The 14,520-nt window shown below is 40.7% G+C and overlaps 1 protein-coding gene across 1 annotated transcript in view; it reads right to left on the reverse strand.

Moving 5' to 3' along the window:
* The window catches only part of PGM5 (phosphoglucomutase 5), a 180,167-nt gene extending 166,071 nt beyond the window's left edge, over positions 1 to 14,096 (reverse strand). The window contains exon 1 of the mRNA XM_007969422.3: positions 13,317 to 14,096. Coding sequence (XP_007967613.3) covers positions 13,317 to 13,577 — 261 coding nt within the window. The 5' untranslated portion in view covers positions 13,578 to 14,096. The remainder of the gene's footprint in view (positions 1 to 13,316) is intronic.
* Between the last annotated feature and the right edge of the window lie 424 nt (positions 14,097 to 14,520).

A 14,520-nucleotide genomic window follows, 5' to 3' on the forward strand; every position in this document is an offset into this window, starting at 1 on the left:
ATTATGTCACTGGGCTTTTTCACCTGCAAATGGGCGTAGTAGGTGCCAAGAGAATCAATATGCCCTTTCACATGCCTTAGACCAGTGTCCCAAGAAAGATAAAATGTTATTCTATTCCTTTACATTTTGTGCCATATACAACTATGGTTTTTTAATGATCTTATTTCTGACAGCTGTATTTCTTCAGAACATCAACAACTTCTTTCCTAAATTAGTTTTAGTATAAGTTCAGTTTCTAATTAGCTCAAATTAAAGTCCTAGAGAGCAGCGAGGTAATATTTAAACACTCAACCTAAAATCTCAGAGTAGGTGCATAATTTTGACTCTCAGTGAGTTTTTCCTGTGACATAACACTCGTGAAAGCAGGATTGCTTTCATGTGTGAACTCTCTTAAATCAGACTTACCCTTTGTGATTCTCTTTTAGCTTTAAATGTCATTTAAGAAAAACTAAGAAAAGAAAATTAAGCATGACATTCTCCAGTACCTCTGCTCACTGTGTTATAATCCCTATCACTCCCCAAGTGAATTGGAGAGAGTGAAGACACAACGAACAGAAACTTCCTTGATGCTTCGCAGAGGAAGTGTTCTCCAGGACCACACAGCCTCCACCATGTCCATCTGTAAGTGCTGTGGCAAGCCATACACAGAAAGATGCTTGTTTCCTGTCTTCTCGGTTAAAAACAGAAACAAAACACTGGAAGAAACCCCAAAGCCAAGCTGCCATGGGTTGCAGAGTGCCAGCCCTTAAGTAGTGTTGTCCATAGGTAAACAGGAGACAGATAAGGGCAATTTCAAGAAACAAGAAACTCAGGCATGAATGTGGTTATCCAAACATCAAGGGACTTCTTCATTTGCATTTGGATAATTGTGCAGTTATATGATTTGTTACATGGAGACCAGCTGGAAGTAAGAGCTCATCCTCAACTTCCTGTACCTATGGAAGTCTTTACACACATGCTGGAGAGAGAGATGAGAGTTCATTAGCATCAAAACAACGTGGATTTCACAATCACTTCCTAATATCTGAACAAATACAGAAAAGTCACAGGCATCTAGAAGTGCAGCCCAAGTTCTGTTCTTCAATTGGCCCACCCATTTCTTAAGATTTCATTGAGAAGATCAAGAAATCTAATCTTCCTTGGATGCAAAATGGAGGTGGTAAAAATTGGAAGTATGTCCTTCCTGGTAATTAGGCAATTTCAGTACGTAGGAAGTGCTCTGAAATCTTTAAGGTATAGAGTCTGACTCACTAGAACAAGAAAGGGTCCCACTTGTTGCCATTTTATGAGGTGACCATCCCAGCTGGATCCCAGGATAAGAACTACAAGTGTCCATTGGGTCTACCTGGGTCTGAGTCAAGAAAGCAGAGTTGAGTGCCCTGAAGTAAGCTGAGATTTTGGGGTTCAATGGGAAAGAACGTAAGAATTGACTTTGCCACCTACTGCCTGAGTGACTTTGAGCAAGATCTCAAATCCCTATGTATCTCGGTTTTGTTATCTAAAAGATCACGCGATGGAGGATGCAAGGAAGTAACACAGGCAAGACCCAGTTTACAGTGTCTAGTACCTACCAGACTCTTGACGTTTCACTTGCCCTTGAGTCAATCTTTCCATGTCACTGAATATTCTTCCACAACATGATTTTAATGGATATAGTCTTCCATTATTTAAATGTACCATTACTGACCAATATAAAAATGTTCTTTTACCTCAAATTGTTATATGTAAAACAAAAACATGTTTGAGGACTAAACCCACACTGTGGTATAAATTAAACTGGATGTAGGCCAGGCATGGTGAGTCACACCTATAGTCCCAACACTTTGGGAGACCAAGATAGGAGGATGGCTTGAAGCCAGGAGCTCAAGAGCAGCCTGGGCAACATGGCAAGACCTCATCTCTACAAAAAATAAGAAAAATTAGCCAGCCATGGTGGCGTGCACCTGTAGTCCCAGCTTCTTGGGAGGCGGAGGTGGGAGGATCCATCGAGCCCAGGAATTTAAGGCTGCAGTGAGCTAGGATAACCACCGCACTCCAGCCTGGATGACAGAACAAGAACCTGTTTCAAAAAAAAAAAAAAAAACCTAAAAACTAAAATCTGGATGTAGTTTGCCAATAACTAAACAGCAAATTAATTGTAATATGCTTACATATAAATGATGTCTTTATTCTTCAATCATAAACCTGCTCACTAAGAAGCTGCCGAAGTCCATGGTAGTGACAGGTACATGTCTGCATCCTTGTCCTGACCTGCATCTTCTTTGATTGTCCCCATCTGTCTCCAACTGGCACTGCCGAACTGGCCTGCTACCTGATCAATGTTGTTGAGCTCACTGCACAAAGCTGTTCTTAAAAGGTAGATTTCTGCCTGGAATAGTCATACTCACACCACTTAAATTCCTTACTCCTGATCCATCCAGCTCAGCACAAGTTCTATTTATTGCCATAGAAACGTAGGTCATTTGGAAACACCTCCTTCATTTCTATGGAATGTTCAAACATTTCTGACATTTTGGATTCTGTTCTAGCCTCTTGTTAAATATATCCAGAAAAGAGACAAAGCTTTATGGGGAGGTTATGTGCATACATATGCTATAGAATAAACTATCTAAATGCTTAAAAATACTTTCTGTCTGGCACCGCACCTTAATAGGTAGACAGAAATTATATATGTGTCTATCTACCTATATAGATACACATAAATACATATCCCCAAAACAGAAACTCATTCTCTTATTTATATATAGGTAGAATATAGGTGAATATACATATACCTTTATAGGTAGAACAAAAAAAAACCCTCAGCCTCTTTAGGGCCATGCATTTTCTCTGAGTAATTGTCACAATTAATTAAAATACATTTGTATGCATCTTTAGATAAATTCCATCAGACCAGTTTCTGTCCGGTTGGAAAATAATAACTGCCTATTTACTAAGTGCCCGTGCCCCCATACTACGTTCCAGTGAACTAAAGACCTCTGGCAATCATAGATTTACAACTCAGCAAGATTAAACAATTTACTGTTATTTATGACAGCCAAGCTGGATCTTCTGTATTATATTCCACATTAGCATCTATCACTTTACATTTGGGAGATCCTGTCCAAAAAAAGATTATGCCTCCTAACCAAACATTCAGCAGGGCTGCAGGAACAGGCCCCCTGACAAACATCCTGCCAAAGTACTTTAAAGCACCGTGAGCTCCTGCAGCTGTGCATTTTCAGACGACTCAGCAGATTAGCGTGGAGTCTCTTAGCCTCTGCTTGGTCTGTTCCTTTCAGTAATCTCTCACATGGCCCAGTCCATTCGGTTTGAAAATCCTCATGAAATGAGCAGATTAAGATCTGGCTTCAGTAGGGGGCCATGGGTTGGGCATGGAGGGGAGAGCCTGAGCCTCAGTAAGGTTTCAGATGGAAAAGCATGGCACTGACTCAGCTCATGCTTAACAGGAAATAATGCACAGACCACACCAAAAAAGTCCTTTATGTTGTGTGAAAGTCTACGCTGAAGCAGCTGCTGCCACTTCATGTACTGTGATAGAGTGCGCATGTGTGTGTTTGTGTGTGCATGAGTGTGAGTACGCACACAAATGTGTGCTGGGACGGGGAGGAGATCACACGTTCAGCAGTCATCACCTCAGCCTTAGCTAGCAGCATGGAGAAATGCCAAAAGTCAAGAGGAAGCTGCACCAAAGCAACTGTGATCACCACATCAGCAGGCGCCTTCTGGTTAGTAAAGCTACTGGGACGAAAAAAACACACACGAACTCGTCCTTCTTTTATTTTAACCAGAGTAAAATATTTGTATAATAATTGTATTATATGAATAAATAAAATAATTTATAATGCTGTAACCCATTATCACATTCAATCCTCCCAACAACCCTAGAAGATACGCAGACAAGTATTATTACTTTCCCTATTTTTATAAATGAGGAAATAAACCCCAGGAGGTGACTTCCCCACGGTCATGTAAGTTGCAAACAATAGTATCATGATTCAAATCCAAAACTTCTCCTTTTGTCTTCATTATTGTTTTAATTTTGAAGGTAATGCAAATGAATGTATGATCTTTTAAATCCAGAGATGTACATGGGATAGGAAAAGGGACTCTCCTTCCCCATCCTACACTCCCTCCATCCAAGCGATACCCACTGTTGACTGGAGTATGTTTTTCTAATCCTATTTTCTATGCCTACATAATATAGAGAAAAGCAGGATTACATTACACACAATATTCCAGTCATTGCTCTTTTTCACCAACAAGCTATCATTCACATCTTTTTCATACTACATATAAATTTATATCCTTTATTTTAGTGGTGTATATTATGTGGTTGTGTCATAAATTATGTACCTGTTCTCTGTTGAACATATAGATTTTTTTTCTGAGTTTTTCCTTAGCAAAATGTTGCAGTGAGTACCTTTGTACACAGAAGTTTGTACATTTATTCTAGAAAAATCTACAATATAGTTTCTTAGATTAAGAGATTCCTGGGTTATTAAGACAACTACTCTATTAATTTAGATATATACTTCCAAATTGCCTGGCCAAAAAGTTGTGGCAATTTAACTTCTATGAACAGTATATAAACATGACAATTTTCCAACACCTACACCAACTCTGGGTAATTTCATCCTTTTTTACAAGTTGATGGATTGTTTTAATTTATATTTCTCTGGTTATTAATAGGGTTGGCCACCTGTTCATGTGTTAGTATTGATGATACTTGTATTGAATTGTTTGATTTTTCTTGATTTGGAAAACCTTTTTACATGTCATAGATATTAAATATTTGTTGTAAAACTCTCCTTCCAGTATTTTGTATGTGTTTTGTCAAGTAGAATAAATTCTTGTCCTCTGATTTCAGATTCCTTTCTCTTTCCATTAGAAATCCCTAAATGTAAAACTGGATATTGATAGCTAAAAACCAGGATGTTTACTAGAGAAAAACAATACAAAGGCAATAATTAAATATATTTATACAAAATACCTACTAGTCTAAACTTAAAAAGAGAAAGTAAAAGTCAAATGCTTCCATGACTTCAGAATAAGAAAAAGAACTTTTGAGGTTGAATGTTCCTGAAACTTTTCTTTTCATACAACTACAGACATGACTCCAAAAGTTGATGTCACTAAAAATGTAAGATATGAAAGATATTTGAAGACTCAGAGAAGGTGGATTTTCATTTTAACGAGTCACATATATATTCTAGATATCCTCTTATTTGTAACTAAGAGAGTCAAATCAGATGAAAGAATCTAAAAATGTCCCTTTGACTGTGGTAAGTAGTAGTGGTGGAGGTGTATTGGCCAAACCTTGAGTGTTTGTAAATTAACTCTTAAGGCTATATAGGCTGACACAGGCCATTGAAGACCTAGCTTTTTATCTTTAATTTTAAAATCCCTGAACAATTTATACTAATTTTTCTTGTCCATTATTTCCAAATAATCTTGTTTAAATGCTATTACAGTGCTTGTTCATGTTACTGTTGTCTAACAGAAGGGTATCCGGGGCCTTAAAACTGAGAGAGTTAGGATTAATGACTCCAATACCTATGCTTGGACTTCTCCAAAAGTGGGTTCCAACTTCTTGTCCTCAAGTCTGTATAGAAACTAGCAAACTTCCAGAGTTCACAAAAGGCTCAAAGAGAACAGATGTTTTATAGAAAATTCTTAGAGCAAGTTTCACGCATAATGTTGCTGATGTGTGTCTGCCTTTTCAATAAACATCACTATGCTTTATCACAAGATTTAATAAAGCAGCTTAGTTAAAAATGCCATCTGGGTCTCTGGACACATTAAACAAAGCTTAAAATAACCACTCCAGCAACTGGGAGGACCCAGCTGTTCTCACAACCTCTCCCACTCCTTCTACTTCCCCATAAAAAGAGTGAATGAAGACCACAGACTAAAAGCATCCAGAATGAACTGACACAAACAGGGAGATAGGTGGAGCCAAGGGCTCTGGTAAGTTTGCTGTTGTTCACATAATAGATTTGCTAATTCCACAACTTGGGGATGGGGATTCAGAAAGGGAAGCAGAAAGAGGGAAGAGAGAATCATGGAAGGGCTCATTCAAGTTTTCTAATGTATCACAAAACTGTCCTCCCTAATGTCTGGACTATAGTAGCCCATTCCACTCACCTATTTTGTAGTGAAGTCCAGTAGAAAATACAAAGCAATCACCACCCAGTTCTTTCTCCCTTCTAGAGACGACATATTAGCGACCCAATCCCAGACTCTCAGATCCATTCCAGGAAAGAAGCCCTAGGTATTGAAGCATAGGTTTCCCTCCCTGCTTTCTTCTACCCTTCCTCCTTCTCTCCCTCCTTGAGCCACCACCACATCCCACTTTGCTCCACTTCCAAATCTTTGTTGCTTGATTTGGGGGCCACGCCAAGATTTGTTTCCCAGATAGTTCTAGTAAACGCCAAACCAAGTATATTCTCATTCTTTAGAGCAACCAGCCAACTGGTTGCTCTGGAATCAACATGGCCAACTGGAATCAAATACAACCTGCACAAACATCTATCCGGAGGACAATCCAAGGCTCTGACTGAGCCAGCCTTCTGCATACCACTGTATTTCAACTTCCTATTCACAAGACACTGAGACATTCTTGAATTCTGTAAGGTGCACTGCATGTTAATACATTGCTGCTCATCATGTGGCCAATATAGGGCATGATTAGTCAACAAATTTTCTCTTGGCTAAAACTTGCAACAAAACTCTAAGTTGTTTACCAAGGGGCCCACTACAGGTTATATTCAATACATACAGTCAAATCGTAATTATCTGAGGTATATTCATTTGACCATATGCCTTTATATTTCAGTAAAAGTTCTTTACATTTCCCAGTGCTATCGATGTTACAAAATGCTTTCATATGCAGTGCTTCATCTGATTCCCAGGATAATTAAATGATGCTGTCATACCTGATTTTTAGATGAGGAAATAAGTGGTTTCTGGGTATTTCAAGAGGCTAATGCATCTGCCCTCCAACTTGTATGTGTAAACCAAAAACAAAATTCCAAGGCCCTTCAACCATCTGAATGGACTTTGACTCTTTTGTTCAATATATGGCAGAGCTAGGAAAAGAAGGTGAGTCTTCCAGCTGCTGATACAGGGTTTTTTCTGCCATACTCCATTACCTCCAAGGCTAAAATCAAAAGACAGTGTGGTTATCACAAGAAAAAAATCTGGTTTGGATTTCCCAAATGTGTATGTAGTGTTTGGTGATTTATGTTAATTTAACCTATTGTTCTTTTGGGTTGTAACAGTCAGACTCCATTTTTGAAAACAAAACAGAATCGATTTTAAATGCTAAATTCTTGATCGTTGCTGTCTCGTATGGTAGCTACTAACCACTTATGGTTATTTGCATTTCTATTTTAATTAATTAAGTAAAATGCAAAATTCAGTTCTTCAGTTGCTCTAGCCACATTTCAAGTGTTCAGTAGTCACATATGGCTAGTGGCCGGGACAATGCAGATTATAGAACAGTTTCATCATCAGAGAAACATCTATTGAACAGTGATATTACATAATGTCATCTCCAGAGAAAGAAGACTTGTAGAAAAGGTCAGAAACAACTGGGCGTAGTGGCTCACAGCTGTAATCCCAGCATTTTGGGAGGCTGAGGCAGGCAGATCCCTTGAGGTCAGGAGTTCAAGACCAGCCTGGCCAACATGGTGAAACCCCGTCTCTAGGAAAAGTACAAAAAATTAGCTGGGTGTGATGGTGCACGCCTGTAACCCCAGCTACTCAGGAGGCTGAGGTGAGAGAATCGCTGGAACCTGGGAGGTGGAGGTTGCAGTGAGCCAAGATCGTGCCACTGCACTCCAGCCTGGGTGACAGAGCAAGACTCCATCTCAAAAAAAAAAAAAAAAAAAAGAAAAGAAAATGTCAGAAACATCTTGAGGCAGGCACAGTGCTGTCATCTGTCCAATATTGAAGGTGATTTAAGAATAAGAAAGAAGAAGAGAACAAAGAAGAGGAAAAGAAGTTGCCTTAGGTGTACCCACCCAGAAAAGGACAAAGGCATTCCTGTAGTCATTGTGCTGTATTTTAGCTCTTAAACTTTTTAAGAGATTAGAATAATTTGATACATAGAAGATCTAAACCGCTGAAGAGGCTCTGAAGCAGATAAAAATAGAAAGAAAATAAAAAACTAATTAGTTACCAATTAAGCTTAACCACAATTCATTTAAACTATACTATTTACTCTTTACATGATTGGTTTTTCTCTTGCTCTATAGTATGACATAGTTTATATTTTTAAAGGGGAATTAAAATATTTCTGGAAATTTTTAAATGTAAGTTCACATAGCCACATAAAAACTGCAGAAATAGATAAAAACTATCTTCTCATTTATTCCCTAATCCATTCAAATTAAAAATAAAAATCCAAGCATCCACAGTGATATTTTAAAAAGTGAAAGTGAGACAAAACAAAATTCATTTGTCACCTGTGGAGGTGGTTAACTCACTAAATCTTCACTCCAAACACCAGTAATTTTGAAAAGACAGAAATAAACATATGCTCTGCCTTTCCAGAAGGAACTATGTTTCAGGGTAGCCAAATAACCCAGTTGTGAAGAAAATGGTCTGCTTATAGAAAAATGCCAGCTAAAACATGTATATAGAATTAGAAAATTAGAAATTCACCATTTTTAAATCCCTAATGAAATAATCATCTCAAGCAAGGATGATTAATAAATGCTAAAACAATCAAGTAGATATTGATACAGAATATAACAGAATATACACAGTACAAAGTTCATGTCACAGACTACTGATTTGACCCAAGGGAGAATATAATGGAGGAGATAGGCAGTGACCACCCTAACCTTGTGATCATCTCAGCATCACTAATGATGGGATATAAATACACATTATTGCCTATGAAATATTCTTTAAAAAAAGAAGTTTTGAACCTGAATCTAACTAAACCTTGCAATGGGTTGAACGTGTATGTCTTCCCAAAATTAATATGTTGAAATCCTAACCCCAAAGGTACTGGTATTAGAAGGTGGGGCCTTTAGGGGGTCATTAGGTCATAAGGACAGAACCCTCATGATTGGAATTAGTGCCCTTATAAAAGAGGCCCCAGAGAGCTAGTCTCTCCCACTATGTGAGGGCCCAGCAAGAAGGTCAATCTATGAACCAGAAAGTTGGTCCTATCCAGATACCAAAACTGCGGGTGCCTTGATCTTGAACTTGCTAGTCTCTAGAACTGTGAGAAATAAATTTCTGTTGTTTGTAAGTCATCCAGTTTTTGGTATTTTGTTATATCAGGACTAAAAGCCTTTAGAACTAACTTCCAGTTAACCAGAAAAACAGAAAACAGAGTGAAAAGTTAAATGACACCATAAAAAGCAACCAGAAAATTCCAGAAGGGGAACTATTCTACAGGACAACTGACTAGTTTTTCAACAAGTCAATTTCATTAAATAAACACATAAACAAAGAGTGAAGGTACTTTCTAGGTTAAAAAAGTATTGAGCTAAATAATCAAATGCAATGTGTGTCCCTTGATTAGAAGAAACTAATTTGAACAAACCAGCCACAAAAGATATTTTGGGGAGACCACGCTGAAAGGATCACTTGAGGCCAGAAGTTGGAGACCAGCCTGGGCAACGTAGTGAGACCCCCATCTCTACAGAAACAATAAATTAGCCGGGCGTGGTGGTGTGCACCTATAGTCCTAGCTACTCAGGAGGCTGAGGCAGGCAGATTGTTAGAGCCCAGGAGTCTGAGGCTGCAATGAGCTATGATTGTGTCACTGCACTTCAGGCAGTGTGAAAGAGCAAGACTTTGTCTCAAAAACTAAAAGGACATTTCATAATAACTGAGGCAATCTGAATGTGGACTAGGTAACAAATGATTTAAAAAACGATTTTTAATTTTGTTTGAAAAGATGATATTGTAACTATACAGGAAAATGTTCTTATTTTTTAGAAATCTGTACTAAGGAATTTAAGGGCAAAATGTCATTTTCTTCAATATATTTTCAAAGACAAGCAAAAAATAATCATGACACAAATATAGCAAAATGTTTACAATCTATGTTCTATGTTTGTCTATGAGTGCCATTAATCTCATCTCTCTTTTCTGAAAGTTTGAAAATTTCAGTTTTATAAATTTTTTTACATTCCATAATTTTATAATAAATTTTTTAAAGTTTGAAGCAAATCAACAACTATAGCTTCAAAAATATCCTAAGCCACAATAAACACTGAACAGGGTATATTCCTGCCACTTTCTAAAAAAGTTGGCCCAGGAAGGAGTATGAGAGCTGCCATAGCTCTCCCAAGGTTCATTATTCTCCATCACTCCTTGGGAAATCCCAAAATAATTTTTTTTTAAAATTGTTTAAATTTATGTTTTTTGATTCTACAATTTTATAATAAAATAATTTAATAATGTTTTAATTGTATATTTTAATTTATAAAAATTTTTAGACATGTTTATGTTTGAAATGTCTATTTCAAACTTTATGAGATATTAAAATGTAAGTAATATAGTTCATCATTTTAGAAATTCCATGTTTTTCTTCTCTTCCAGCAATTACATAATCAAAGAGTAACTATAGTTTTTCATAGAACATTGTTTTGTAGGCTAGGCACGGTGGTTCATGACACTTTAGGAGGACAAGGCAGGCAGATCTTTTGAGATCTGGAGTTTGAGACTAGACTGGGCAACACAGAGAAACCCTATCAGTAGTAAAAACACAAAAATCAGCTGTGCGTGGTAGCGTGTACCTATAGCCCCAGCTACTCAGGAGGCTGAGGTGGGAAGATCACCTGAACCTGGGGAGGTCAAGGCTACAGTGAACCAAGACTGTGCCATTGCACTCCAGCCTGGGCAACAAAATGAGACCCTGTCTCAAAAAAAAAAATGAAATTTAATTAAAAAAAAGAAAATTGCTTTGTAAAATTAACTTTTTCAATCAAAACCAAGATTTTTCAGATACAAAGAATGCAGCCCACTGGTCAGATTTGTCAGTTCAAAGAGAATAAATTCTAGTTTTCTATTTTTCTAGCCTGTTTATGACTATCCAATAGGATATCAAAAAAGACTAAAGCATTTGGAATACAAGTTCAGTACTCCTGAGTCTAACTCAACGTGCCAAATCAGGAGATAAGCACAGTCTTATCAATTTTCAATCATTCTAGACCAATTTTGCTTATAATTATCCAGTTATTTTAGACCATCTTTCTCCTGAAGCCAGCCTTATGGCTATTCATTTCACTTTAGCATAAGACCCCAAGAAGGAGAACAAAATGAGGAAATGATTGGTTAAAATTGGCTGTTTGAAATTCTGAAACATGTCCACCATTCCCTTCGCCCATGCCCACCCCTCTTAGAAGTAGTACTTTCAGATTATTTAAGACTCAATGCTTCTATGTGGATTTTAATTTGTCATCTGTCCTTTATAACAGCTAGTAGGTTAAATTTGACTCTATTTTAAGCATAATTGACTATGCTAATTATCTGCTAAAATAAATTTCACTCTTAGAGTTAATAAAGTATGTTTGTCATAGAAGACCCATTGAAGTAAGAAACTGAGGAGTCCTTATGGTAAAGTGGGCCAAGAAATAAGACATAAATTTTCCCATGCAAATCAACAACTGTAGCTTCAAAATATCCTGACACACAAGTATTGGACAGGCCATGTTTCTCTCACTCCCTAAAAAAATTGGCTGGGGAAGGAGTATGAGAGCTCCTATAGCTCTCCCAAGGCTCATTATTCTCCATCACTCCATGGGAACAGCCTTGTCAGAAAAGAGTGAAAGACCATTTGTCAACCTCTCTTCAACTCCCTGATCCTAGCCAACCTTCATCAATCCCAAGTGAGCAGCCAGAGAGAAATACAAACCCCGTATCTCCAGCATCATTGTCTGCTGGAGTCAAAAATCACAATTCCACCACCCACCCCAACACCACTGGCCCTGTTTCTCCCAATTGTTTTTTATTATGTTTTTAAAAAAATCCTCTTTCCCCATCCCTGAGACACTGAGGAGGGGAAATTATAGTAGATAAATATGAAGCATGGAGATCCTTTAAAAATGTTTTTAATAATAAACGAGAAAATGAAAAGGAGAGGGTTGGAAGGAAGGAGAAAATTCAAATGCCAGGGAATTGTTCAGTTTTGCTTTTAAATATGTTAACACTCATTTATACATCTGCAAGAGACTTTCCATTAAAGGAAAATTCTGTGAGTGTGGGTCTGGTTGCATGAATAAGGATGAAATTACTTTTTTAGACAATGTTTTCCACAGATAATTCAGAGACCCCTGAAATCAGGTATCCCTCTTGTAGATGTCCTTGAGATGCTGCCAGACTTGGGAAAGAGGAAACTGGGATATGGGGCTATACCAAAAGGTGCTTCTAGGTATAGGACAGTGAGGAAAGGGGCAGTGGGAGAAAAATCCGAAGTCTGAGAATCTGGATTGCAAAAGAAGACTACCGAGGTCGTGGGAGAAGGGAGAGGAAACAAGGATGAAAACCGAAAGAGGAAGAGGCATGAAATGTTGTCAAATGCCAAAAGGCATTTGGAGAGAAGTTGGGAATTGCATTAAGAAAACCACTGCAAATCTCATTTCAGACCATTTAGAGATATGCCTCCTGGGAACTGCGAGCTCAGGCTGTTGAACATCGAACAAATTGATCCACTCCATCCCTACCCTAATTAAATAAATCATTCAATAATTCCACCGGGTTAAAGAACCAAAATATTAAAAACCTTCAGGGACCACTCTCGCCAAATATGTCAGGGATCGTGTGTGTGTGTGTTCTGTGACACCACTACTGTTAAATAAGCAGAGCTAAGACTTAGGGGATTGGGAGATTATTGCAAAAAGGGCATGGGCCGGGGGACTTTGTTGGGAGCCTGTGAAAGAAGATTGTGTGGGGACGGTGGGCAGCGAACGTGTTGGGAACAATATGAAAAACCAGGAATTGCCTTGGAAACGACAGGGCTGGGCAAGACAATGTCCGAAAGAAAAATGAGCAGGTGCCGGATGTGGCCAGAGTCGAAGAGTCCGGGGCGCCCGGAGTGGCTCCAGGAACGACGGAGACCCCTCAGTGTTTTTGGGGGTGGTGGGTACTAATAGAACCCGGCGTCCGGGATGCGCCAGGGAGGCTGCGGGTGCGGCGGGGATGGGGCGCTGAAGGGTGAAGAAGCCGGAGTGAGGTAGTGGAGCCGGGCGGGGGCCTCCCAACTGGGCCCGGAGGCAGTCGGGGGACATGGGCTAGGAGAGCGCATGGCGGCGGCGAGGCGGGAAGCGAGGGGGTATCCGGTCACTCACCCCGTTGGCCGCGGCCATCTGCACCACGATCTCGATGGCTGTCCTGCTAAAGTACCTGCCGTCGCTGCCCACCACCATGGTGCAGCCCTGCCGGTCGCGCAGGTCAATGGACGACAGCACGCTCTGGATGAAGTTGGGCAGGTAGTTGCGCTGGCCCTCGAAGAGGCCGGTGGGTCGCCGCAGACCCCCGCCGCCGGTCGGCCGCTGGTCCTCGTAGGGCGCGGTGGGCACCGTCAGCACCGGGATGGGGCTCCCCTCCATGGCGCCTCCTGGCCGGTCTTGCTGCGGCTCCCTGAGCCGGAGGGAATCTGCAGCCTGCCGGAGGGCCCCCACCAGCCTGGCTGCGCGCCGGGACTCCGCCTCGTGCCCGGGCCCCCTCCCCAGCAGGTCGGCGCCCTGCGCCCTGCACCCGTCCGCCGGGGGACCGCCCGCCCCTCCTCTCCGCGAGGCCGCTCACTGACTCCCTTGGCAGAGTTTGCTTCTGGCTTCCTATAAAATTTTCTCCCGCCCACTTTCTCTGCTGCCAGACCGCCAGAGGTGCCCTCAGTTTCTTCCTAAGTTGGACTCACTTTCGGGTTGTCCCAAAAGCCCGATTCCAGGGCCTGCTAGCCCGACCCCGGTGACGCCTCCACCCGCGCCTGGCCCCAGCCTTCCCCCACGATCGTCGCCCTCCGGGGCACACCCTCCGCCAGAAAACAGCCGGCGGGAAGGCGAGACTTTGGGCAGAGTCAGGGTTCCTCTCGCGCGCCCGGCCCCTCTCCAGGTCTCCCTGGGAGTGCGCAGCCTATACGCACCAGTTTCTCTTCAGAACAAGGACAGGGAGGGAGTTGGGAGGGGGCTGAAACCTTTTGCCATCAGCGAACAGCCCCAGCCAAAAATAACCCTGGAAAGGCGAGCTGAGAATGGTTATCTCCTGCCAGCGCTGAAATCGGAGGCTGGGAGCAGCGTGTGGGGTGTGTGTGTGTGTGTGTGTGTGTGTGTGTGTGTGTGTGTGTACCCTCCCACCATGACCATTTGTTGAAGGGAATCACCACTGTCAGACTTCAATCCAACAGGACCCACTGGAGCCATCCACACTTTCCCCAGCCTCTTCCAACACAGCACACTTTCTGGTATGGACAATTCTTTTCTTTTCTTTTCTTTTCTTTTCTCACTTGTTTGTTGTGGTGGTTGCAACAGCAGCAACACAGAGGACACGTATTTC

The sequence above is a fragment of the Chlorocebus sabaeus genome, chromosome 12, assembly GCF_047675955.1.
Source record: "Chlorocebus sabaeus isolate Y175 chromosome 12, mChlSab1.0.hap1, whole genome shotgun sequence".
NCBI lineage: Eukaryota > Metazoa > Chordata > Mammalia > Primates > Cercopithecidae > Chlorocebus > Chlorocebus sabaeus.